The 27910-nt window shown below is 45.2% G+C and overlaps 1 protein-coding gene across 1 annotated transcript in view; it reads right to left on the bottom strand.

Annotated features, from left to right (window-relative positions):
- LOC147717723 (pyrin-like) overlaps nucleotides 1-26103 on the bottom strand; it is a 141900-nt gene extending 115797 nt beyond the window's left edge. Inside the window, exons 1-4 of the mRNA XM_086919875.1 lie at nucleotides 25494-26103; nucleotides 22487-22609; nucleotides 21528-21751; nucleotides 8503-8598 (exon numbers count right to left, since the gene is read on the bottom strand). Of these exons, the coding sequence (XP_086776001.1) occupies nucleotides 8503-8598; nucleotides 21528-21751; nucleotides 22487-22609; nucleotides 25494-26103 (1053 nt within the window). The remainder of the gene's footprint in view (nucleotides 1-8502; nucleotides 8599-21527; nucleotides 21752-22486; nucleotides 22610-25493) is intronic.
- Nucleotides 26104-27910: the final 1807 nt, after the last annotated feature.

Raw genomic sequence — 27910 nt, 5'->3', positions numbered from 1 at the left:
ATCCATTGTCGAACGGTCACTGGAGCCAGGGTGCAGCAGTGACATAACCCTCTCCCAGCCCTGGGTATGATGGGGGTGGGAGGGTTCTTTTGAGTACTACCAAAAAGCAGCCCTCTGGTCCCTTGTGCAAGTTTGAGAAAATTTAAAGCAGAAAGGACCTCTAGGTCCTGGAATAAGATTGGGAAATTTTAAATATGGAAGCAGGAGCGCAAACCTATCTGCCTCTCTGGTGAGGGCTGCAGTGTTTTTAGGTCGAGCCTAGCGCAGCGCGCATGCGTTGCTCTATGGGGAGGCTTCTTGTAAGCACTCCTAACTTCCTACAGATTTCTCCGTGTGATGTTGTTCACACCCACACATTTTATTGGCAATTGCGTGTAGCTTTAAAAAATGAAAGCACGCAAATGGCCAAATTCGGGGCTATGTCCCGCCTTTTCTGTAAACGTTCACTCCCATGGCCTAGGGGTCACGGGACCGAGCGGAGCGAGGAGAGGCGCGCAGTGTGTCAGCTGCATTCCAGGATCGAGTTACTAATTAACCCAGCGCGGGCGCTTTCACTTTCGTGACCGCGCTTGTTCTAATCACGTCTTTACTCATCCCAGCTTGCTGTCATGACTTTGCAATCTCAATTATTTCGAAAACTTGCTGCCTGCTCCGAATAAACGCTGGCAATCTGCCTTTAATTGTGGGCACTCCCCTGCCGCTCACTGCTGGCTCTGACGGTACAGATGTTCCCCTACCTGGCTGGATTACATAAAGACCACAATTAGGGGCTGTCTCGTAAAGGGTCTGCCTGCATCATTAGCTCCAACTCGCCTACGGCGTGCCTTCTCTCAAGAAGAGATGTGTTACGCATCTGTCTTATCGCTGCCACCAATCCCCCGTAAACACAACGGGGCGCTTGTTTGTTATTCTTATTCAGAATTAAGAAACACTTGTTTCTTTTGTGCCCTTGACAGTGATTTCATGGCTGGAGCGCGGCCAGCCCCTTCCCTGAAATGGATGGACGCAGGAGATATATTGGCTGCAGAGGTGGTAGGATTGGGCAGCGCAGGCCCCTCCCCTGTTGCTCATCCGCAGCCTGTCAGTATTTGTCACCTCTGCACGCACACACAAAAGTGGTTTGGTGTCTTGGCAACTATCCCGAAGTGACGCGTCCCATCTGGGGTCACTCGGAGACAGGCGCTTGCCTTCTCTCCTCTGCCCCCATCCTCTCAGCTCCCTGCTGCGCCCCTTCATTTTCTGACCCTCTCTCCCCACTTCCTCTCTCATCAGCCTTCTCTTCCCCTCCCCCATTCTCCCCCTCCTCCGTACCAATACATTTCCCTTCCTCTCTCCCCGTCTTCCCCTGCTCCTTCCCCTGCCCTCCCCCTAACACCCCCACCACCCCTTCTCGCTCCCCACACCCCTCTCCCACTTGCTTGCGCCTAGCAATACACAGAGTAATTTAAACTTGTCTGTGGCCTGTAATGCGCTCTCTCTTCTTATTAACTGCTTTTGACTCCATGTCACCGTTTAACATTAATCTCTGCACTAATCTCCCTTCTCCCCTTCATCTCGCCGCCCTGCTCTCTCCACTCTCACTTGTATTGCTCCATCTTTCTACATATCACTTCATCATGTCTCTTTGCTTCCCCATCTCCACCCATTACTCTGTTACCTCCACTTCTTCCTCTCTCTCCACGTTTTTCCATCCTCCTCCTCTTTTTAGATCAAGCCAATTTATAAGCGCAAACCTTAAAGCACACATGGTTAAAAAATTGTCCAGCGCAACTACCACTGTTAAACAAATGTGATTGGTTTTCTTTCTAATGTTTGTAAACTCGCATCTTGTATGCTGCATGGCTAATCACTTATATGGTCCCAAAGGCGAGACCTATTGGCTATGCCAATGTGTGTTCATCTTTTCTAACGCCTGGTCAACGTTAGGGCCAAATAGGTGTTCCTTATCAAGGATGGATTGTTGGACCTCAGGTTTAAAACATGAACTCCTTAACCAAGGCTATCTTCTTAGCAGGATGCTGGGGTTAATCTCTATAGCAGCCGTGTCTGCAGCATCTAGAGCACAATGAATAGAGGAATTAGAAATTAGCTTAACCTCATTCACTTAGTCCTGTGCTATATCCCTATGCTCATCTGGGAGATATTAGAGCAATTGTTCCATTTTGTCCCGGTGTGCTCTGTCATATCTGGCTAAATAGCCTTGGCTAATTGCAATGCGCCACTGATTTGCTGCCTGAGTGGCTATGCACTTGCAAGAATCGTCAATTAATTGGACTCTTTATCTGGCGAGGAGCACCCCCTGATGTTTGAGAATTTGCTCTCTTACGAGCATTCGATATGACTAGGGAATCTAATGGCACTTGTCCTTTGATAAAAATGTGGTCTGTAGGAGAGGCCTCATATTTTGTGTCCACTCTAGGCGTTAAGATGCGGGCTCTTACTGGATCTTGAAAAATCTCTTCAGTATGTTGCATCATGCCCTTAAGCATTGGAAGTGATTGTGATGACCTATGTGTAGTTGCCAATGTCTCAAACAAAAAGTATAATTCTAGTGATTCTTTGTGGAGCTCTACCCCATGGTAATGTGCAGCGCTGGCAATGAGTTCCTGGTTTGATGCATTGTCGTCTGGAGGAGATGGTTTAGCTGGGTAAAGGGCTGGATCAGTATCATTTTGGGGATCCAGTGTGTAATCTGTCCATGGGTCTGTTGGAATATTCTACCCTCATCATCTGTATCATCATAGTCATGATGAGATTGAGGAGAAGCATGAGGTGTCATTTGCAAAGGATTCTCAGGTGGTGACGGAGGTGCTGGGAGGTGGAGGCAATGGTATATGAAAAGTACTTGTAGCTACAGACTTTCTCTTCAAGCAGATTTTGTAGTGTCCTCTTCTTGAAGCTTGTGTTTCTGAGGTGGCTTTACGTGAATATGGCCGGTGTCGGGGTTAATATGCAACCTCTTTTGCTTCTGATCAGGCGTTAATGGAATAGTGTCCAATTTCGGATCTGAAGGATCTCGTGCTTCGATACCGAAGTTTTTGGTGCGACGGATGATAGAATTTCAGCACCAATGGTTTTGACTCCGAAGGCCAATTGGCTTTCGGCAAGAAGGATTTCAACTCCGAGCCAGGCTTGTGCTTGGAACCGGAGGATTTCGGCTCAGAGGATGACTTTTGTCGACTCGGTACCGAGCCAGAAGGCTTGACCGGTGGTTTTGGTGCTGGGCTTGGAGGCGGGGCATCAGAAACATTGCATCGGTGATGACCTTGGCCAGGAGGCAGAGGTGGCACCGAAGCCGTGTGTTTTTTCGGAGTTTGTGAGGGTACGGGGCGTCGGTACTCACGTAACCCTGTCCCTGTGGCAGTTCCTTGGCGTTGAGGTCTATTTCGAGCTCAGAGTCTGAGTCTTGTTCTGAGAAAGCTTTCTCCTCCTCTGCCTCTGATGCCTCAATGTCTTTTAGGCCGGAGTCTTCACCGAAGATGTTCGGTGTGTCTTCGATGCTTTGACGCAGCATCTCTCGACATCTAGCCCGACGATCATGAAGAGTCTTTTTCGATCAGAACGATCTGCAAGCATAGCAGTCTTCTTCCCTGTGCTCCGGAGACAATCACAAGTTACACACCTTGTGTTGTTGTGTTCTATCTAGGCCCCCGATCAATATTGTGACCTTATGCCCCTATACGGCTATAATCAATACATATCCCTATAATGGCATAAACGATCAGAGCCATATTTCAGTAACTCGTCTCTGCAGCTCATTACAGTACATGACACAGCAGAAGCCACTTCCTTAGATTCCTAGATAACACACCAAGTTCTTTCGACAGCTCAAACCCCCAGCAACCTGGGAAAGCTCCGCTTGCTTTGTTTTGATTAGCAATAGAACTCTTGCGAGCACTGTAAGAACGTCCAGTTCTTAGTGACATCTTTATTGACGTCTTATGTCCAAAAACTTACGTCAAACTCGGCACCTTTCAGGTATAAATAATACCAACGTTGCCTTAAGCAAACACGATGGTGGTGGTGAATACTGGAGCAGAACAGCTGTCCCTTGCAGAGCCCAGCAGATGCGAGAAGCCCACGGACGCTGCCCCTCCTCCTCCTTGACGCGCTGAGAAAGACGTTGTCTTTTCTCCTGCCGAGAAAATCCAGCTCAGGCGTTTCCAGCCTACCCTTGCGGGTAACTGGAATATCGAGTCCTGAGAGGAGATACCAGACCTCCAACATTCTATTCCAGAGGTACGGTGCTGATTAGACCCTTAGAGAGAATTCTTGAAGCAAACCCTTGGCAAAACCAACTTAACTTAAACTGCTACTTACTTACTCCCTCCCATGTATTAGGCTTAGGTCAGGTACACCGGGGTAGGCGTAGTTAGAAGCACCAGTTGAGGACATTAGCCAAATGTATATATGAATGTATATATTTTATTCATTTTAACTATCGTATGGCTAAGAAACCATATCAATGCTTTTACAGTATTATTTCGCAATACTCCTTTTACTGTACGCACTTTTCATAATAACAAGTCTTGCAATTGTGGCAATTCATTTCTCTTGCATGAGAAGGAAGACTGCTCAATAAATAATATCTTTTATTGAAAATGCCCGTCCCTCTATTCTCTGCATACTGGTGAAAGTAATTCTGCACAACTGACTGAGTGAAATAGCTGTCTATTGTTTCACACGACTCTAGAGATTGAATCTTATTCTGAGGAGCAAAGTTGTCATGTTTATGCGGTTGTCGGAAGCTGAATCCCTTCTTGTCTGAGCCAGGGAAGCTGATCACTTCCTATTCAGTCAAGAAAGTTTCCAGTGACCTCTGAGCTAGCTGGCGCAAACCTAAATTAAGTCTAACATAGTCAGTAGAGACCTAGAAGACCGCACTCCTACGTCTACACTGCTGTTTATGTTATTCCAATGCGCAGGGCCTATAGGGAAAATAGGAACTACACTACAGTGTGAGTCTGAAGCTGTGCTTGGCCCTGAGGACAGAATTTACATGGAGTCTGATTCATCGACAGAGAGCTGACTGGGCACGGTTAGGCCTCGAAGGCCGTCCACGAAGCTTTCCAATCAAAAGTCGATTCTGATGTTAAAACGATACGCGGATAAGTGGGAAACGCCAACAGAAACAATACCATCAAGGGAACAGAGAGGATTGCGCATCGAAGAACAGTTTCGAACCAGAGTGCAGTAATACACGTTCGAACCAGATGGCGGAAAAAAAATCTAACAATGGAGTCGATGACCATGTGCACTATCACCAAAAGGAGCAGTCACCTTACCTCATCACTAGGAAAGACTTCTTCGAAGAAAAACAACTTGCAAACATCGGACCCAACACTAGATGACAGGAGTATGCAAAGCATGTGTATCTACAGCACACATGCCTCGAACACACAGCTCCCTGAGTGGGCAGCACTGTGATGTTACGCTGTGTTTTGTGAAAAGCACAAAATAATGCAGGGGTCGGTGACCTTTTTTCATTTCTTTTTATATCACCCACATACGAGTGTCATGGTTAGGGTGGCCATTTGCTTAGGGAAGTAGTTATCATAAGTAGCAACTGCTATGACTGCCCTGTAGTTTCACTTCAACAAAGAATGACGGTGATAAACTAATGGCTGAAAGGAGCTGACGTCTTGCCCACTGTATGTATGCTGTCCAGTGGGATGAGCCAAAAATGGATTGATACTCTAACAAACCAATAGTGAAAGAAGGCAGACCCAAGGGTATTTCTCTATGTAAAATTACCATTTATGAAGTGTTAATTTTCCAGATTACACTAAACGGCAGAGACAGCAAAAGCCATTTCTAACCCACATCCAAAACTGGAAAATTAGATATAAATGTATTATTCCCACCTTACGACAGTACATTTTGTTAAAATTGTTTAATTAAAAGCGTATTAACAGAAAAAGTTGTATGTTGTAAGTCTGATCTAAGTGTGACTGCTCAGAGAGCAAGCTGTGTTGAAAATCAGGCCTTGGAGCTGAATGAAACAGATGGTTTAATTCAGCTCCAATGCCCAATTTTCAACAACGATCGCATGATGGTGAAGAAAATTTGGGGCCTTTTAATGACCATTTGGGGCCTTTTGATGCATTCACCGTGTTCCATGCACGGTTTACCACAAAGAGGATACAAATGTGGGACCAGTTGATCCAGAAAACTCTAAATAATTGGTACAGCTTCTTTCTGACAACCGGTGCTACCAACTAGTCCTTTTGAAGAACCTATACAAATAATAATTAAGGGTTGAAACGTAAACGCTCTAACATGCAGACTGTCATTAATTCTAATTGCGGAAATTTTACTCCAAATTTGGGTCAAGATTGAAAAATTGATCGTGAATAAGTCTACATTTTTTTAATTCAGTTTTTACATTACTACACTTAGCGCACCATTATTCAATTATGTTACGTTCACTACGCCGTTCACTGGAGCACCTGTCATATAATCATTAAGAAATTCATTTTGGGGATTTAATTCAATTTAACAAAAATCATTAAATGTTATTGTAAATTATAACTTGTACATGTTGCTAAGTGATGCTAAGGGAGCATAGGCTTGTGGCTCTCTCTAAGGGAACCATTATTCTCTATAGCTAAACAAGCAAGCTTCAATCACCCCTGTAGCTGCCTTTACTCAAATGGGTTCTGGATTGCGAGATGGAGGGTATTAAGAGTAGTAGTGGGCAGCCAACTGGAAATACTTTTTGCTGGGAAAGTGCCACTAATGTACCGCTATTTGTTCATATTTTGTGAGTTTGTGCATATCCATAGGTATGTTTTCACAAAATATTGCTCCCTATCTAATGGATATACATCTCTGCCTTCACAAAGTACGTTTGCCTTTGTTGCACGTTATGTACTCCTCTAACTGTGTGATAACGCACAGCCACACATCTGGTACTGTGTTATGTTTATCCTTCTGTCAATTACAATGGGAAAGTGACATTGATGGTCCAGAAAAATCTTATGTCACCAAGATGTCAAACTAAAAATCAACAGTTGATTTCTTGCAGTTATGTATATATAGAAAAAGTGTTGAAAATGCCATGTGCTTTCTTCATGTGTGGCAATGCATTGGTAGGGGAGTGGTTTCTCTCATGTATTTACCTTATCAGGGCACTTCTTGTCAATACACAGTCTGATGTAACCTAATATGAGTTTTTTTGCCTTGACTACATGCGAGATTAGAAGACTATACAAAGATGGCATAAACTTTTGAGCTTCCAAAGTTACAAATGGCATCCTCCTGCTCACACCCTGCACTGATATTTCTTCCTTCAATTTTTTGTAAAAGGTCTACAACATCTGAACTCTCATTTATCTGATTCCCAGTTCAGTATTTTTGACTCCCTGGAGACTACACTGGCATTTATTTGCTACCTACACCCATTAATGAGGGAGACTTCCACGTAACTAAAATATTACTATTTGTTATCTATCTGTTTTCTCCCCTCTGAAAACATCAATCGCTTCAATAATTGGTTTTCTACAGAGAGGGAGTGGTCCACAGGAGAATCCAAGTCCATATCAGTTTTCACATAGTTTTTATAATGGTAACACACTCAAAAAAACTCTGGACCTCTTGAGTTTTTGAACAATAAAGTTTTGAAGGGGGTAATGAGTGTGTTTGGTGTCAATTCAAAGTGTCCTTAGGCTCAATCCTTGCTTGTATAGTCAGAGTCAGAAGTCCTTATTTTGTAGAAAAGTTGCTCTTTATTTGTTTAGATAAAAACATGAACAGCCGACACTTGTTTCGCCCCTATGGCGATTTGCGCCAGGGCTTTTTCAAGGCTATTTACAATATTTTTTGTTCTTTACAATTCTTCATCGTTTGTGCAAAGATTTCCAAAATAGAATCCGGTTTTTCAATTTGTAAGGGTAAAATCCCTGGAGTACTGCGTCGACAGTCTGCTCGCTAATCCTTCCGCTATCGATAGCGGAAGGATTACCGAGCAGACTGTCGACGCAGTACTCCAGGGATTTTACCCTTACAAATTGAAAAACCGGATTCTATTTTGGAAATCTTTGCACAAACGATGAAGAATTGTAAATAACAAAAAATATTGTAAATAGCCTTGAAAAAGCCCTGGCGCAAATCGCCATATGGGCGAAACACGTGTCGGCTGTTCATGTTTTTATCTAAACAAATAAAGAGCAACTTTTCTACAAAATAAGGACTTCTGACTTTGACTATACAAGCAAGGATTGAGCCCAAGGACACTTAGAATTGACACCAAACACACTCATTACCGCCTTCAAAGCTTCAATAATTGGTATTGGGCTGTTTAAAATATCTGTCTTTTTTTAGGGTAAAATCCCCCACGTTTTTCTATATTTTGCAATGCCTCACACAAAGCTCTGCATCTTGTGAGTGTTCAAAGAGCACCCATATCTTTGACCTCGTTCATATCTACCTGGAGGTAACCAGGTCTCTCGCCTCTTGGTCTCGATACAGTTTCCACAAATACACAAGTAGGATTCCACTCACCTCCAGCTTTGCTTCAGTAATGCTTTCTTCAGATATCCAAGTCTGCAGGTTTGTCAGCTCCTTTTTCAGTCGTTCCATGTGGCTGTATAGTGTTTTCTGAAAGAAAGAAAAAAATATTTAAACTTATATGATCCAAAAGATGACCTGAATATATATATTCTACCTAATTGCACAAAACAATAATTTGTTTATCTGCAACTGGTCCCCTATGATGTAGTTTGCAGATCATGTTTATTGTGTGAAAATACTCACAGAAAATTCAAGAATTCTCAACTTAGTTTAACAGGGTTGATTTAATGCACAAACCTGAGTTTTTGAAGAATTATTATTATTAAACTAAATTTAATGGGCGCACAGCTACCCCATGGGGTTTCCAGGCGCCAACCCGGTAGGCGAAAAAGAAAGGGGGAAAAAAAAATGAAAGATTGAAAAACCAAGTCTTCAAACTTCTGCGGAATCTAACATACACGGTTTCCTCACATATAGAGATAGGTAGAGAATTCCATAGGGTAGGTCTGTAGTAAGAAAAAGACCAACCGCGCATGCGAGGAAGTTTGATTTTGGGGATAGTGAACCTAGTCTGCAGGTCATAGCGCAGAGGACATGAGGGTTTGTAGCGTTGAACTAGAGATTGCAAATATTTCGGAGCAATTCTAGTTATAATTTTGAACATATAGCTCAAGGCTTTGAATTTGACTCAATTCTCCACCTTTAGCCAATGAAGGTCGCGAAGAAAGCCAGAGACGGAAACAGTCTAAAGTACATGAAACAGCAGTTTTGCACCACTTGAAATCTTTAGCTTTATTGGAGCCCAGATAGAGAACATTGCCGTAGTCCAGCCTAGACGTAACTAGGGCATGAACTACCGTTCTCTGAGCAGAGAGAGGTATCACCATAAATTTTTCTTCAGCACAATTGCAGTTCAACAGCATTAAATCTGTGCAGGAAAACCTGGAAATGGTACCAAGCACAAGGTGCAGCAGCAGTATAGCATGATAAGGTAAGTCATAGCCAGCTTTACCAAACCAGAATGGAATGCTTGTATGTCCTTATATTGAATGGCACTACATCATGGGCTACAACGAGGTCAGCCTATGTTATGAGCAACCACATTGTCTTGGTAAGAGCACACCATGACAATCCCTTTTTAATGTATTTAATCATAGTTTAATGGCCCCAAGCCATTTGTTCACTGAACACTCAAGCTGGACAGTTGTATGGTGATTGAGGTAACATGTAATAAACCGCTCCGGGGGCTTTACATCTTCTGGTTCTACAATGGCTGTCTGCTAAGGAGACATCCAGGATGTTACATTCACAGAACCAGGGGGTATTTGAGGTACTGGGGTGGACAGAAAAATATGCTTGTGCAAGAAGTGACATTATAGCAATGAAGTGTCTTTAAGTCTTGTTTCAGCTGGTTCTCTACTCTTTAGGCAGAAAAAGAAGGGAAATGCCGTACAAATTTATGTTAAACTGTAAGAGAGTGATGAAGCCGCGGAATAGAGCGACCACTACTGATGATGATTGTTCTGTAGATGGTACAGCTTGCAGTTGAAGCAGTGGGGCAATGCTCATCCGCCTTAGCAGAGGAGCCTCCACTGAGAAGAAGGGTATGGACCCTCCTGCCGATTCTTGTGTGTCCGAGAACAGTTGAATTATTCTGCAATGTCCTTGTACTGAGCCCAGCCAAAATAATCTGCAAGTCTTTTTTTCACATGCCTAAAGTAATATGGTTGTATTTTCTTAGCAGGTGCTAGAACAAATCTTCTCCAGGAATGACCATGGTAGGGTTGTGTATGGCTGCCATGGAACAGAGTCTGCGCCATCCACATACGAGCTGAGTGTAGGCAAACTCGCTGTGAGAAGATGGCCTGGTATATGATGTTCACTATTCTAGTGAGCACCTTGCACCAGTCCAAACAACCCTTATGGTGATGGTTGTAAGTCAACCCTATAGACCAGCTATCCTAGTGGTAGCGTGGACAGAACATTCTTAGGCTAAAAGACTCTTGAGGGGCTGTAAAGCCAGCTGTTTTACCATATGTAACCCCTTGAATATCAAATGAAAGGACACCACGCAGGATATATATAAAATATATATGTATTTATTTACTAACACACTCCTCTGAACTCTTTATGAGATCAGAGGGAAAAGCACATAACAAGTTATACTCAGAAATACTTTAAATAGCACAATTTACAGTTAGGCCCTAGGGGCGCGTAAAACCATATACTAAGTAAGTGGTATAAGAACCACGACTTTGGAAAGGGAAAGGCCTAGGGCCTAGAGATTCGCTGGGGCTACACTATCTGACCCTTAGGTTAGGAGTAGGAGGCCCACAGGCGGCGCGTGGAGAGTCAGTACTCTCACGCGAGAGTCAATAGAAAGTCAATAGGAACGTAAAAAGGTAAGTAATTAGGTTTTAGGACACTTCCGGTCTAACTAGGATTACACAACTAGCAAAACTGGACACTAGGATAGTCAATCCCTACAGGAGCACCAAAGTACTCGCGTTACCTCACCCACGGGCTGCGGGTGCATAGGTGTCAAAGTGTGTTGGGTTTTCTCGTCGTTTCCTATGGAGCCTCGGAAGAAGATGCTGCAGGCGACCAGGAGGAAGATGTCCGGGTGGATCCAAGGGTGGATTGGAGTTGAAGAAGACCTGAAAGCAGAGGGGACAGAGTCTAGGTCACTAGCCAGTGGTCGGGTGCAACCAGGAAGGAACCAGATGTCGTCGAAGAGCAATCAGGTGCAGATGTGAAGCTTGTTGTTGCAGCCACGCGGACCAGGAGGCGTCGAGGACGACCAGGTGCTGGAGAGGAGCTGTCCCATGAAGGTTCTCGCAGATGGAGGGGTCGGCGTCAAGATCAGAGCCAACAAGCCTAAGCAAAGGCAACCCACGCAGGATACACAAAAGGCTTCTGGTGCAGACCACGAGGGTCTGAGGTACTTCACCTTTTCAGGGAAGCAAGGGCCAGTCTGGAGCAACCAGACCAGCAATGGATTTTCTCAAGGATCGTTGTCAGAGGGCTACTAGCCAATGGGCCAGCAACCGGACAACGCGTCGAGCAGAACCCAAGAAGAAGGGCGTGTGGAGGGCTGGTCTTCGGTGCAAGTGGAGCTCGGTGTCGGGGTGTCTCAGTCCCCAGTGCACAGCTTCGAGGATGCCTCAGGAGCTGCGCTGTTAGCAAGTTGAAGACTTTCCAAGTTGCCTGCTTCCACGAATTCCGACGCCTTCCACGGAGCTCAGTGGGGTCAGAGGAGTCCGGGAGTCGAGGTCTTGTCAGGCTCTGTGCTCAGGTTCCGGCGGGAATGGGGACAAAGCAAGCCGTCAATTTGCTGGATGGTGCCTGGTTGCCCAGGGTGGTCACTCTCTGGCCACAAGGGAGATTCTTCAGTCTTCAAGTCGGTTTGAATGTCGAAGGGTCCAGAGTTTCGTATCAAAAGTTTCATCAGGATAAATCTAAAGTCTCCTGGGTCAGCTCCTACCTTTATACAACTAAAGGGGGCTGGTTTACTCACTAGGTCCCTCCTATGGGTGGGACCAGGAAGGGGGGTGGTTACACCCCCTTTCCTTTGTGTAGTTTCGCGCCAGAGCTGGGGGTGGAGTGCCCCAGCAACCGGTTTGAACTGGGGTATGCATGGAGCACATAGTGTGCCCCAGGCATGTCTCATTCTATTCAGCCCTCCCTGTCCCAATACACAAAATCCTGTCTGGGGTGGTGCTCGCACCTCTCCAGACAGGAAACCTATTGTCCAGGCCTCCCTCGCTATAAAAACTCCCAGCAGCAGGAGGTCAGACTTTTGTCTGTGGCAACAGCATCCATTTTGTGACGCTGGGGCTCTGGTTAACTTTAACCGCGATAGTCAGCAACAACATGTCTTCTCCCTCTAGAAGGGTGGAATGCTACCCCCGTCGCCAGAATTGGCGAGGGGGTAGTATTCCAAAGCGTATGACACCTTACACGACATGTTTAGATTAAGCCAAACCAAAGTTAGCATTTAACCGCGAGATTCATAATGCACTTAAGAGTATATGGTATGGCAATATCATAGAACAGCTATAAGGACATGGTTCCGAAAGCTGCAGACAGGCTCAGCTCATGCTAAAGCACCATCTCACACATAACCAAGCACTATGCCTCTAGGATTGTTAAGGCCTGCCATAGGAGTGACTTATAGGTTACTGTGTGTCTATGTTACTGTGTGTCTATATATAAGGGTAGATATAGGAATACTATACCTAAGCAAGGGGTGATTACATGACCTTGCCCCAGCTGAATGATCAGCTAGTTGTGTCAGTTTGAGTGGCCAACCAGGGGTGGCACAATACATGCTGCAGCCCCTGGTAGGCCTTGGTTACACCTATGCCCTGAGTACCTAGGGTACACTTCTACAGGGGCTGATAAGGTGAACCAATTCCCAATTGTGGATGTACCTAGAGTACATGGTGTGAATTTAGAGAGAGTGCATCTGGGCTGTGGGTCTGATTAGCAGGCCCACAGCCACATCTAAGTCGAAAACCAGTAAAGAAAAAGCAAAAAGTGGGGGTGACCATAGGAAGCAGAACCTACTCTCCTACACTCTCCTCACTGCCGGTATACTTCCATCAGCGTGGATGAGCCCCACTGCATATCCAGAATATGCAGGATTGTGCTACAGTTTTCTTTCGTGCCCAGTGAAAGCGCTCCTTTACCTCTGAAACATAAGGAATACAGTGTAAGTTTGCACACAATTAGGGGCTGCCCCTTCCCTTTTAGCCATGTGCATCAACCCACCTTGGTATCCCAGATTTCCTGACATGAGGTGTCTATGCTTTCATTCAACCCTCCTCAATAAGACAAATTCCCCTTTGTATCATCAAGCTGAATGACCCTTACACAGGAACTCCATGTCTAGGGTCCACTTGTTAAAAAAGTCTGCCCCAGATACGCTAACAGCCTCACTTGGACCACAAATGGAGGCAGGAGCAGATGTGTTTGTGCATTTATTTGGGGGTTTTGCTACCTCCGAAAATCTCTTCTCTGGAAAGTCTTGGGGCCAAACAGTATCCTCTCCTATGGTGCCCTTTCATTGAATCCTGTCTAGCTCAGATCGGGTATTGCTAGGCTCCCTGAAAAGGCATAGAGCCGTTGGGTTGGTCTCGTATGTGTTTAGATTCACTACTTCATTGTGGAGTTCTACCTTCTTGGGCTGCATTTTGGCCCTGATTCTGCATAGGTAAAAGTGGAGAAGGCATAATGCTTTTCAGGGGCTACCTCTTGGGATAAGTAAAGTCAGTCTGCGCCTACTGCATGCAGTATCAGTGAACAACCATAACACAACCTGGCTGATGTCTTGGAGCCCACGGTGGTCAATCAATCAATCAAACAGAATACTTGTAAAGCGCGCTACTTACCCGTGAGGGTCTTAAGGCGCAGGGGGGGTGCTTCTACTGTTCGAAGAGCCAGGTCTTAAGGAGTCTTCTGAATGCAAGTAGGTCTTGGGTCTGTCGTATGTGGGTAGGGAGGGTGTTCCAGGTTTGCGGCGAGGTAGGAGAAGGACCTGCCGCCGGAGGTTGTACGTTGGATGTGGGGGACAGCGGCGAGGGCGAAGCTGAGCTGGCGGGTGGGGGTGTGGAAGCTGAGTCTGCTGTTCAGGTAGGCTGGTCCGGCATTGTGGAGTGCTTTGTGTGCGTGTGTGAGGAGCTTGAAGGTGATCCTCTTGTCGACGGGGAGTTTTGGCGGTGACTGGGAACTTGGTAAGGGAGAGGATGAGTTGGGTGTCATTGGCATAGGAGATGATGTTGAGGTTGTGATGGCGGGCCACTTGTGCGAGGGGGCCATGTAGATGTTGAACAGCGTAGGGCTGAGGGATGAGCCCAGGGGACGCCTCAGATGATGTTGGTGGCTTCGGATCGGAAGGGTGGGAGGCGGACTCTCTGGGTTCTGCCGGAGAGGAACAACGTGGTCCAGTCCAGGGCCTTCTCTTGGACTCCGGCTTCTAGGAGGCGTGTTTTTAGAGTGTGATGGCATACCGTGTCGAAGGCGGCTGATAGGTCCAGGAGGATGAGGGCTGATATTTCGCCGTTGTCTAGTTGGCGCCTGATGTCGTCTGTGGCGGCGATGAGGGATGTCTCGGTGCTGTGGTTGCGTCTGAATCCGAATTGAGATGGGTCTAAGATGTTTTTGTCTTCCAGGTGGTGGGCCAATTGCATGTAGATAATTTTCTCGACGATCTTTGCCGGGAACGAGAGCAGGGGGATGGGCCGGAAATTCTTGAGGTCCTTGGGGTCCGCTTTGGGCTTCTTGAGGAGGACGTTGATTTCGGTGTGCTTTCGGATTTCCGGGAATGTCATTGTTTCGAAGGAGATGTTGATGACCTTCCGTAGTTGGGGTGCGATGGCAGCATCCTCTTTGTTGAATATGTGGTGTGGGCAACGGCCAGACAGAGATCCTGAGTGGATGGAGTTCATGACCTTGAGTGTCTCATCGTCGTTGACGTTGGTCCAGGAGGTCAGGCGGTTGGCGCTGGTGGTGTTCGCAGAGGAGGTGGCGACTGGTGTGGTGGGGGCGGTTGTGGTGGGAAGAAGATGGCTAGTGAGTCACACAGTTCTTGTGAGGGCGGGATGTCGTTGATGTTGGTGCTGGGGTTGGAGAGTTCCTTTATGTTATGTTATGTTATTGTAATTTGTAGAGCGCGCGTTTACACATGGGTGTCTTGGCGCTATGGACGGGCGAGGAAGTCTGCACTGACGGCTAATTCTGGAATAGCCAGGTCTTCAAGCCTTTCCGAAGGCCGATAAGAGAGGGAGACTCTCTAAGCTCAAGAGGGAGCGAGTTCCAAATTTGGAGGTGTAAAAATGAAAACTACTCACGCCCCATTGCACGGTGCGGGTTTTTGGTACCTGGAGAAGTTTAGAGCCCGAGGACCGAAGATTCCTGATAGGTTCATACCTGGCAAGCAGATTTTGAAAGAAGATCGGCCCTTTATTGTTAAAGACCTTATAGGCTATGGACAGAGCCTTAAATTTAATCCGTTGCTCCACCGGAAGCCAGTGCAACTTGCGGATTTCGGCGGTGACGGAGTGGGTTCTGGGGATACTGAGAAGCAATCTAGCGGCCGAGTTCTGCACACTTTGGAGTTTTTCCAGACATTGTTTTTGGGCATTTCCTAATAATCCATTGCAATAGTCCAGTTTGGACTGGATCAAGGCTGTGACAACAGTTTTTCTGGCATCTACTGGAATGTATGGGAGAATTTTTCTGATCTTTTTGATGAGAAAGTGGCTTGCTGACACAGTAGCGTCGGTGTGGTGGATTAAGGAAAGTTTGGGATCCAACCACACCCCCAAGTTCTTAACTTTTTCGGACGGTCTGGGGGTTCACCCATCTCCACTGGCCACCAAAGGTTGCCCCAACATGGTTGAACATTGCCAAAAGTCAGGATCTCTGTTTTAGAGGAGTTTAACTTGAGGCAATGGGTGTTCATCCAGTGATTGACCGTACGCATGCAGGTTTGGAATTGTGCAGCGGGAGATTAATCTTTTTTTTGTATAGTAATGCAATCTGAGTGTCGTCTGCACAAGACGTGAGGCAAAGCCCAAAGTTCTGAATTAGTGGGGCCAGCTCTGAGACAAACAAGTTAAAAAGTGACGGGCTCAGGGACGAGCCCTGAGGCACTCCACAAGGGAGGGTGTATGTGTCCGATCGGTAGGCATTCAACTCAACCATGAGTCTTCTGTCTTTTAGGAAGGAGGATAACAGAGCTAATGCTGTGCCCCCGATCCCTATTCTCTCGAGCCGCTCATGCTAGAGAGAATGGTCAACCGTATCAAATGCGGCTGACAGATCGAGGAGTGTGAGCATAGCTGTGCCACCCGATCCATCGCCACCTTGATCTCTTCTGTTGCCTTAATCAGTGCTGTGTCTGTATGTTCACGGCGAAAGCCAAACTGAGATGGATCCAGCAAATTGTTATCATTAATGAATTGAGTCAATTGAGAATTCATAATTGTATCTATTATTTTGGCTGGGAGAGGAAGCCTGGCAATGGGGCGATAATTATTAGGGTCAGTAGGCTCCAGTGAGGGTTTCTTAAGCAATGAGAGGATGGAGGTATCTTTCCAAATTGAAGGAAAACAGCCAGTCCTAAACATGGAATTGAAAATATCTGTGAGACCTGGGCTAACCACATCGCCGATTTCTTTAAGGATTTTCGGAGGGCAGGGATCAGAAGGGGATCCGGATTGAGAGTCTTGGATGTATCTATCTACGGTCTCAACAGAGACGGGAGAAAAGGCAAGCAAAGTATTGATGTTATGCTCACTACAGGTGGAATCTGTCGAGGGTCGAGGGGTGGAATTCTGAAAGTTATTGAAAATGTTCAACACTTTAGTCTTGAAGGCTGCTGCAATGTTATCGCATAGTTCTTGGTCACACTTAATTCGTGGGCCTTTTACCGATGTAAGTATGTTCACCACTCGAAAGAGTTCCTGTGAAGAGTTTTTTGCTTCCTTGATTTGTCTGGTATAAAAATCCTTTTTGCTAGCTATTAGGGGATCTCTATAAAGTGATAGTGCTGTTTTGTAGACAGATTTCAGGTTAGGGCAGTACTTGGCGCGCCAGCGTCTTTCTAATTGCCGGCAGCGCTGTTTTTCTAGCCGAAGCTCTTCAGAAAAACCAGGGGGCTGAGGGTTTTTTCCTATTTCCTGAGATTTTCTTTAAAGGGGCGGAAGTGTTAAATGCGTCGTTAAACCATTTAAGGTATTTTGGGGCTGAAACTTCAGGAGACCCTAGGAGTGAGGGACAGGACTCTTCTAGCAGGGAGCGAAGGGATTGCTTATCCATGAGCTCCCACTTCCTTTTAGTAGTAGTGGCGGTCTTTGATACCTTGGACGGACCCAAGGGGGTAAATGGAAATGCAAATTTGATCAATGCGTGGTCTGACCACGTTAGGGCCAGCGTTTCCATAGACGCAAGGTTGTTGACAGAGGAAAAGAAACCATCCAAGGTGTGGCCATCCTCGTGGGTGGGGGTCTGAATTTTTTGTGAGAGACCTACTGCCTCCAGGGTCTCGAGTAATGCTTCCGTCTCCCTGTTGGCTTTATCCTCAAGATAGAAATTAAAGTCTCCGAGGATGGTGAATTCATCATTTTGTAGACTAGATTCTAACAGGGTGTTGATGTAAGAGATAAAATGGCTCCTGAATCTGGGAGGCCGATATAGAAGGATACCCTTGAAGGTTTGTTTAGTGTTCAGTTCAATGATGAAGAGTAAAGACTCATAAAAAGATGTAGAAGTCGGGAAAAACCTAACTGGGAAATGGTGCCTAAGTATAATGGCCACCCCTCCCCGCTTTTGAGAGGTCTATCTACCCTAATTGCCTGGTAGCCTGCCGGAGCTGCAGTTACAAAATCAGGGCCAGATGCAGCGTCAGCCCATGTCTCGGTCAGGCACAGTACATCCAGATCATGATCGATAATAAGTTGAAATATGATGTTCAAATTAAGCTCCTGAAGAGCTCTTTACTGTCGTGTGCGTTGTTGTCCAGGCGGTTTTTGAAGGTGAATCTCTTGGCTAGTCTGATGAGGTGGTGATGTCTGCGTGTGGCGTCCTTGTGAGCGGCGTAGTTGTCCGGTGTGCGTTCGTGGAGCCATGTCGTCTCCAGTTTCCAGTATGGTCTGGAGCTCGTCGGTGAACCAGGTGGCTCTTTTGCTGGTGTGGTTGCTGGATGGTTTCTTGAGCGGGGCGAGGGTGTTGGCGCAGTCTTCGATCCACTGTCTGAGGTTGCGGGCTGCGGCGTTTGCGTTGGTGGGGTCGGTGGGGGGTTCTGGGCGAGGGTGCTGATCAGCTGGTCATCTGTGACTTTGCTCCAGCAGCTGCGAGGTAGCTTTTGGGTGCGGTGGTCTGTGGTTGATTTCTTGAAGGTGAAATGGATGCACGGTGGTCGGTCCAGTGAAGTTCGGTGGTGTGGTTGAAGGTGACGTGGGAGCCTGAGGAGAAGCCGGGGTCCAGCGTGTGGCCGGCGGTGTGGGTGGGTGCGGTGACGAGTAGTCTGAGGCAGAGGTTGTCGATCAGTGTTGAGGAGTTTGCGTCGTTGTTGTTCTCGAGGTGAAAGTTCAGGTCCCCAAGGAGGATGTAGTCCGTTGAGGCGAGTGCGTGGGTGCTGGCGAGGTCGGCGATGGAGTCTCTGAACTGAGCCGGTGGTCCGGGGGGTCTGTAGATGAGTGTTCCTCTGAGGGTGGTGTTGGGGTCGATTTGGATCCGGAAGTGCAGGCGTTCGCCGGTGTTGAGGGTGTCGTCTGCGTGGGTGGAGACCTTGAGGGTGGATTTGTGGACGATGGCTATTCCTCCTCCGACTCCGTTGGCGCGGTCCCTGTAGGTGATCTTGTTGCCGTCTGGGATGGCTATGGCGATGTCGGCTGCCGAGGAGTCGTTCCACCAGGTCTCAGTAAGGAAGGCAACATCTGGGGCAGAGGTGTCGATCAGATCCCAGAGTTCGACGGCGTGTTTGCATGCCGAACGGGTGCTGAGGAGTATGCAGCGGAGCTGGTTGGGTCCAGACCGTGGCGGTTTGGTGGTTTTGTTGCAGGTGAAGCTGCAGGTGCGGCAGGAGAAGGGTCCGTGTGTCTGTTTCGGCGCTGCCTGAAAGCAGGTGGGGTTTCGGCCGGCGTATAGTGCGAAGAGGGTGCTGGTGCCGTAGTGAATTCTGGTGTTGTGGCGTTCGCGGAGTCCAGGGGTTCTGGCGCTGGGCGCGGTCCAGGCTTGGACAGGAGCAGATAGGCTTGCCTTTGGCATACCTTCAGCGCACCAGCGGCGCGGCGGCCGCCATTTAAGGCGAGGAGGGAGGGAGGAGCAGCTGGGAGGAGGGAGCAGGGCGGCGAGTGGGCGGGCCGCAGGGGGCAGCGGTGCGAAAAACAGGGGTGCAGGAACAAGAAGGGGGGTGGGGGGGACAGATGGGCTGGGGCTGTGAATACGGTACAATAAAAACAACAAAATACAGGGAGGAAAACACCAAATAATAATAAAGTCAAAATGGGCAGCCGCGGCCAGAGGCAGTCAGGGCACAGAAGGGTCGAACTCGCGCTCTGAGCAGCGACGAGCTGACAGGCAGGTGGAGCTGTTCGGCAGTAGGGTGGGGCGACCTGGCCTGGAAGCAGGGTCAGGGGTCGCTCATGATACCATGTGTTGTGTAAAACGGTGCTGGTAGGGCATGTGGAATGCTAGTGTTGGGGTTGTGTAATAATGAGTGACATAGGAGAAATGCCTCCCCAAGCGCTGTGGTAGTTTTTGGACACCCTCCATTTGGCCAAGGGGTTCTTTAACAGTAACAGCACACAAACTAGACAGAGAGGACATAGAAGTGCAATAATACATAACTTGGTTTTTTTTAGTCCTCATTGTGCATCACTTATATTAAGGGTTTATCGGGGTTACCCCTTTTTTCCCTTTGAAACGTAACCTGTACTTATCACCCTATGTGGACCATATGGGAAAAAATTTGGGGGCCCCTTACTTCCCATTACTATTGTAGAAGGTTGTAATTCTGGGTGGTTTGAGCTAGCCATCATGGCTACTCTAACAGGCCATCAATCCTATTATGTGTTGCTTGCACTTAATCATAGGACGTACTTACAAAGAAGACAAAACCAGGAAGAAGAACACAATAAACCATCAGACATTCTTAACTTATATACCCTGAAAGTGATTTTTCCACAGTTCCCAGAAAGCAAATTTTTTTGAAAATGTTTTTTAAAAAAAATCTAAATTATAGGTTCTAAGCACTGAAGATAGCCACTCCTCCTGAAGCGGAGCTATTGGCATGATCCATTTTACACATATCTTCCTTCTGGCTAATAAAATTAAAAGAAACACCAGACTCTCTTCCCATTTTGTTAATCTGTTTGCTGATGTAGACCCGGACACCCCAAAAAAAAACACCTCCATACTCATTGTTAGCTGTTTTCCCAAAACCTCTTCTATGTTCTTACCCACCGCCTTCCAGAAGTCCTCGAGATGGGGGCACTGCCAGAACATATGCAGGTCATTGGCCTTCGGTAAGCCGCATTTTGGACATGACTTCACCGTAGATCCGCTGAATTTTGTTTTTCCGGCGTCCAATAAGCACTGTGGGTTGTATATAAGTGGTTTCTTTTTAATGCAGCAGATGTTACTATTGACCAGCATTTGCTCATAGATACTTGCCATAAGAGGTTTGTATCCAGCGTTGGCAGATCTTCCCCCAAATTCTCTCCGGAATCCGAAATTCTTCCTCCCCTGATGTTATGAGGGCCCAGTACCAGAATGATATCTCTTTCTTGAAGGCCTTCTCCAACATTTTGCTTCCTAGGGTTGTATTGCCTGTTCTGGTTTCCTTAACTGACTTTTACCCAACTTGAGATTTGATAATATTTAGACTTAGCTAGAGAAAGGTTCGTGATTTCATTTAATGTTTCCCAGTCTAAGATTTTATTCTGGTATGGAACTTGCCCCCATACTACAACTCCTGCTGATTTTAGGGGGAGGGACAAAGAATCTTTAAGACATTCCGGAGTACTAGGTGAGTCCCAAATAGGAGCTTTATCGCTGTGCAGGGGGATATTCACAGTCAACCTGATGCAGTACCATAATTTTGCAGCTGCTCTTAGAGTATTCAGCTTAACTTTTTTGAAAAAGTTCGGGTGACCGAATTTAAAGAGGAAGTGACTGGTGTTATTTGCCATTATTTGCATATATAATGGATAATTTTCATATGGACCTAATAAGATTCTGTTATTTTTAAATTGGAAAGCTCTACAGTATTCTAAAATGTCTGGGGTTGCTAATCCACCCTGTTTTTTTCTTCTCCTTATTTTAGTCCAAGCAATTCTGGGTTTTTTCGATGACCAAATGAAACTTGATAGCTCTCCCTGGATTTTCTTAATAGACTCTCTGTTAAACTCAAGCGGGATGGCTCCGAAGATGAACGTAAACTTCGGTAAGACTGACATTTTAAGGATGTTTGATTTACCCAATAAAGACAATGGCAGACTACTCTATACTTTCAGAAATCTTTTAACTTCAACCTGGACTCTATGGAAATTAATCTGTGGAACTTTTTCTATATCTTTAACTACGTCAATAACCAGGTATCTGATTTTTTCTTTGTTATATGGGCTCAAGAAGACCTTGTTCCAAGTCATAGTCTCTGTTTTAGATTTGTTAATTTGATAACCCGAGATTTTCCCAAAGTTAATTAGAGTCTCTTCTGTTGCTTCAAGAGCTTCTTGAAGATGAGATGTAAATATCATTAAGTCATCTGCATATAGTGCTACTTTTTTATGCCAACCTTGATGTGAAAATGGGGCAATGGCTAGATGGTTCCTAAGACTCTCTGCTGATGGTTCCATATATAAGTTAAATAACAGCGGGGATAGGGGGCATCCCTGGCGAGTACCTCTCTGTATTAAAAATGTATCCGTTAGTTCCCCATTGATTAATATTCTGGCCTTCGGAGTATTGTAGATGTTTTTAACCATAATCAACATGTTAGTTCCTAAGTCAAATTTTTTGAATACTTCACTCAGGTAGAGCCAGTTGACTCTATCAAATGCCTTTGCCGCATCGATAGTGATTATAGAGAGGGGCAGCTTCTCGCAGATAGCAATATCTATAGCTCCAATAAGCTCGTGAGTTAAATCTTGCAAATTTCTACCTGTCACAAAGCCTTTTTGATTAGAGTCAATTAGGGAACCAATCACATAACCAAGTCTTTTTGCCATTATTTGGGTAAAAATGTTGTAGTCGCAATTTAAAATGGATATAGGACGATAGGATTCGCATTTCTTAGAGTCTTTACCCGGTTTTAGGAGGATAGAAATCGTTGCGTCATTCCAAGAGTCAGGAGGATTGCAGTTTTCAAGAAAAACTTTGTTAAAGAGAGTAGTAAGGGGGATGACAAGAGTATCTTTTAAATTAATATAAAGCTCATTTGGGAGGGCGTCCGGACCAGCAGCCTTACCTCTTTTTAAATTTCTAATAACTTCCTCAACTTCTAGATTTGTGATTTCTGAATTTAATTTATCTTTCTCTTCTTGAGTTAGTTTTGGGATATTTTGAGCCTCTAGGAATATGTCAATCTCTTCTTTAGATGGGTTACAGTCATCAGAATAAAGATCACCAAAAAGGCTAAGAATTCTTGCTTTATAGTATCTTCTTCTGCTCCATTATGTGTTGGGTTACTTGGGTCTATAAATAGAATTTTGTTTCTAGACCTATCTGTTCTTATTTTCCAAGCCAGTAATTTTCCGCAGCCCTCCCCATATTCATAATGTGCCAGCTTGCTACATTCCCATCTTTCTTTCAATTTATCTTCTAAAATTTCTGAGAGCCTATTTTTTAGATTAAGTCTCTCTGCTTCCAAGACTGGCTCTTTTGGATCTGTAAATATTTGCTGGTCTAATGATAAGATGTTTTCTTCTACATTTTGTATTTTTCTTTTAAGCTCTCTCGATTAAGCATGGGCAAATTTTGCGAATCTCGCGTTCACGAATTTTGCGGATTTGCGAACTCGCAATCCGCAAAATCCGCGAATTCCCGCGAATTTGCAGATTTTTTTTTTATGTTCGCACGGGTTTCTGCAAGTTCGCGAGGGTTTTGTACAATTTCGCAAATTGCGAAATTGTACAAAACGCGTGCGAACTTGCAGAAACCCGTGCGAACACAATGTGCCCAGTAGGGTATGTGCCTCGTCTTGTGTGAATAAAAGGTCAGAGAAAGATCAGTTCAGCAGATGAAGAGAAAGAAGCTCCTGGTCACAGGAACAGCACGGGTATTGCGCTCGTGAAAGTCAAGGATGCAAAGCCTATCCAGCATCACAGCTGATTTTCCACGGTAGATTTGGGAAGAAGGCACACCTGTCCAGCCTCGACGACGCTCACGATTGTTTTTGGGCTAATGAATGAGTCACTGAATTTGAGCATCAACTAGTTCGAGCGTCCATGTGTGTGTTACTATGCAATCGTCCCGAAGGGTGCAGGGGTCCCTTGAGTGAGCTGTGAGCTGTAACTATTTTACAATGGTGCCAGCAAGCTGCCAGCGCCGTTGTAAAATAGTTACAAAGTTAGCTTGCACAGGAAGCACTTAGATAAAATAAAGCAGCACCTGCTTTGTTTTATCTAGTGGTTCCTGTGCAAGCTAACTTTGTAACTATTTTACAACGGCGCTGGCAGCTTGCTGGCGCCATTGTAAAATAGTTGCATGAGTGGGGGTTCAACTTTTGAACCCGTTACGCTCGCGGATGTTTTTTTTGCGGATTTTGCGTGAAATCCGCAAAATTCGCGGATTGCGGATTTCCCAAAAATCCGCAAAATCCGCGAGCGTAACGTATTTCCCGCTCACACTTACTCTCGGTTTATGGGGGGCTAGGTTTAACAGAGTGCCCCTAATCACCGCTTTATATGTATCCCAAACTATGTGTGTTGGTGTCCCTTCATTATTGATCTCAAAAAAATGTTTTGTCTCCTCCCTGAGTTGGTTGACAATCTCAGAATTTAAAAGAATTGAGCGATCCATCGTCCACCTTGAAGGTTTCACTATATCCTCTAATGCAACTATCATTTGTACTGCTGAGTGATCTGAAAGGTGAGCAGGGAGATGGGCTACTTTTAAGGTTTTTTCCAGTAGGCCCTGACCTATTAAGAAGAAGTCAATCCTAGACTGTATCCCTAACTTCTTGTTCTTAAGAGAACTTCTCTTGACCATCACCCTTCTTTTTCCAAATGTCTATTAAGTACAAATCCCTTTCAGCCATTCTCTCATTTTCGGGAGGTTAGTTTGTTTCCCCTTTGGGTATCTGTCAACTTTGGGGTCTGGTATAATATTAAAATATCCACCTATAATGATGGGGCCTGACATTGTGATCAGATTGGAGTATAGTGTTTGAAGGGGAAAAGGGTCGTCCAAATTTGGACCGTAATAGCCAACCACAGAGAGGGTTTGGTTAAGTAATCTAATATTAGCTATTACCCACCTTCCTTTATGATCTATTTCTGAAGACTCTATCCTTGGTCTCAGATATTTCTTAAATAATATAGCTACCCCCTTGATAACACATTCTTGGTCCATACATATATATGAATCCAACCAGTTCATATTTTTCACTACTTCCTCCCATTCTTTCTTTAACAAATGAGTTTCTTGCAGGATTATGATCTCACTATCACATGATTTTAGGTATTCAAAGATCTTCCTCCGCCTACTCTTGGTGCGTAGCCCATTCACATTCCAGGTAGTTATCTTTATTTGTCTCATATTCTGTTTCATTTTTTTCTCTTGTTTTGCCTGCCCCAGAATTTCTCCTTCCTTCTATATCTATTGAGTTGTAGAGGACATTTTTTTTTATTTTTTTCCCTATCTTGCTCCCTTCCCCTGTGCATTTTCACCGCTTTATTTTTCTTTCTTTCCTTTTTTTTGAGTTTATAAGTTAAAACTAAAGTGAAAATAGTGAAAAGAAACAAAACCAAAGTGAGAAGATACACCCACCCTCCATGGGGGAACCTCCCTGATTCTCCTTTGGGCTCTATTCTTGGCCCACTTTGAGCTCCTTGCCTCTATTTATTTCTACTTTTAGTTCGCTGCCACCTTTTTCCTTTTCAAACAGTTAAGTTTGTATGTTTATACTTGGGTCAGTGATTGAATTTTTATCTGATCTCGTATTTGTTCAATTAAGGATTCAACTTCTTTTGGATCTCTAATATTGTGCATTTTGTTCTTCCACATTATTCTGAGGGAGGCTGGGAATTTCATTTGAACAGTGGCGCCTAATGTTTTTAATTACGTCATCAACTGACCCAGTTCCCATTGCCTATCCTGAGTCACTTTTGCGATGTCAGATCTGATTCTAAAGGTCCAATTATCCTTGCTGAGATCTCCTACTTTCAGTGCCTCACTCAGTATTTTTTCTTTGAGTGTGTAGGTCTTAAAATTTATTAAGATTTTCCTAGGGTTTTTTCTTTCCTTTGATTTACCGAATGGATCCCTGTGTACCATTTGTATATCTTCTGTACGACCGTGGGTTTTACTCCAAGTGAAACACTCCTCCAGTAGGGATACCACAAAGTTTTTTATGTCTGAACCCTCTTTTCCTTCAGGAACATTGAGCAGTCTGAGGTTGCACCTTCGAGATTGGTTTTCCAGCGCTTCCAGTTTTTCTTCAATATTTTTATCTTTGACTTTCAGAGCTCTTATCTCCTTCTGGGTTACTTCAGCATTTTTATTTAACTCTTCCACCACCTCTTCCACTGCTTTGACTCTCTCCCCCAGTGCATTCATCTTAACATCCAGCAGCTCGAATCTTTCTTGTATCTTGTTTTGGTTGTTTTCCGAGATCTCAAACCTTGATCTGATTTCTTCCATCATCTTTTCCAGCAGGGTATCTGTACTGCTTTGGAGTCTATCCGGGTCGAGTCTCGAGTCCGAAACTTGATTTTTAGACACAGTTATTGACAAGTCGGTGGACGTGTTTCCAGGGAGGCTCTGTGCTGAGCTATGAGGCGGAGTTTTGTCTGAACTGGGTGGTAAGCTTCGGAATGGACTAGAACTTGGGCTAGAACTTTGATTTTGAGAGGAAGTAGGCATCTGCGTAAGTGCGGCATCCACTTCATTCCACACTCCATTTGGCCAAGCGGTTCTTTAACAGTAACAGCACCCAAACTAGACAGAGAGGACATAGAAGTGCAATAATACATAACTTGTTATTGAACATTGCAGGTCTTGGTATGAATCCAGGGGAGGTGTCTGTGGTCCTCTGGTGATTGAGGTTTCTTGTTTAACAGTTCATGGTGCAGTTCGTGATTTTGATTTGCACACTTTAGATCTGCGTTAGGGTGTTGATGTGTTAGCTGAAAGGTGGTGCACTTGGAGGTTCGATTGCAGACCTGTTGAATAAGAACTTGGTTAATTTGTTCCTATACTCCCCTATTGTGGTGTGTTCTCCACACTCCATTTCACCAATTTGTTGTGAGGCACAGGAAGGTGACCCCAATCTAGGTATCGTTTGGATGGTTAAACTTAAAAGGTGGCTTATTAGCGATCTGACTAATTATTCTAATTAATGAGCCATTGACCCCCCCAACCCGCCCCCCATTTTCCTTGTGACTAACTGGGTGCTTGGATTGGTGCTAAACATTTATGGAGTGGTCTTATGATCATAGTTTTTAGCTAGGGTTTTATTGGTGCCGCCAGTTTTCCAAGACCCTGTCTTTCCTGGTTTGTGCATGGGGGTGCCATTGGTACTGGCTTCTTTGAACCTACACCTGTGCAGGTCTGTACGAGGAGGTGGTGTGTCACTGCAAAGTGTTGTTGCTGGTTGCAAAGTGCCCCAAAATAGCATGTGTGTATTCTTCTCTGTTCTCTGCATGAGGAATGCAGTGTGCCCCTCACCTCTGGCACCAGATATCTCAATTCCATGCCTTCTCTAGAGATTTCTATTTGGGCTAACTTTGGGTTCCTTTTGTTGTTTTTTGGGCTCTTCCCTATATCTCGCGTGATCTGATACCTCACTTATCATGAGGTGAAGGGAGCCACAAAGTTGTTCCTTGGCCCCCATTGGCCCCCTGGTCACGCCTTCTTGTAGTGTCTGAGGTCGGGGCTTACTGCTTTCTCTGGGTGGTGCATGTAAGGCCTAGGGCCTTGGTTAATTGCTAGGCCTGATATGGGGGTAAGCGCATTCTGCTTTCTACTCTCACATGGGCTGTGATGGACTTTACGGACTGCCCTCTCCCAAGCACCGCCCTCTGAAGGGCGATGCATGTGTAGAAGGAGTAGGAACACGGTCCAGTAAGGAAGCACAAAAACAGCTTACTGACACCACTATGCGCCGCATGGACAGATTTAAATTTAATCCAAATGTGGTTTCAATGAATTTTCATTGCGCTCACTTGTAAAGAAAATAAAACCACTTAGGTGATGTAGGTTTCAACCTGATCCTTGTGGAAACATTTCCTACAGTCATCAGACCAAAATGTTGTAAAAACAGCTTACATCAGGGCTGTGTCGTTTTGAATGGAAAGTATTGCCAGGTTCCATGTTATTTATGGTTTTCTTCTGAGACAAAAGAATTTTCAAGCTGTAGGTTGAAGGCTTGATGTCAGGAATCATTGGTTGTAGTGAGAAAGTCCAAAATCAGTAATGTTGATGAGCACTGCACGCCTGGGCTAGGGCTGTCCGGTGGTGTGGACACTGGTGGAGATGAAAGATATAGTGATTCATCCATACTTGTTTCTTGTAGTCTTCTTTTCTTTTCGAATAGTACTTATTTCTTCCTTGAAGTCGTCTTTGTTGTTCTATGAGGAACATGCATGTTTCTTGTTCGCCGTTATTCTTTTCTTCTTTGGTTTTCAGCGTGAAACTTACATCTTCCTGGCTGATGACGTTGTTGTTCTGT

This window comes from Lissotriton vulgaris, chromosome 5 (genome assembly GCF_964263255.1).
Source record: "Lissotriton vulgaris chromosome 5, aLisVul1.2, whole genome shotgun sequence".
Taxonomy (NCBI): domain Eukaryota; kingdom Metazoa; phylum Chordata; class Amphibia; order Caudata; family Salamandridae; genus Lissotriton; species Lissotriton vulgaris.
This window is presented reverse-complemented; position numbering and strand designations above follow the sequence as displayed.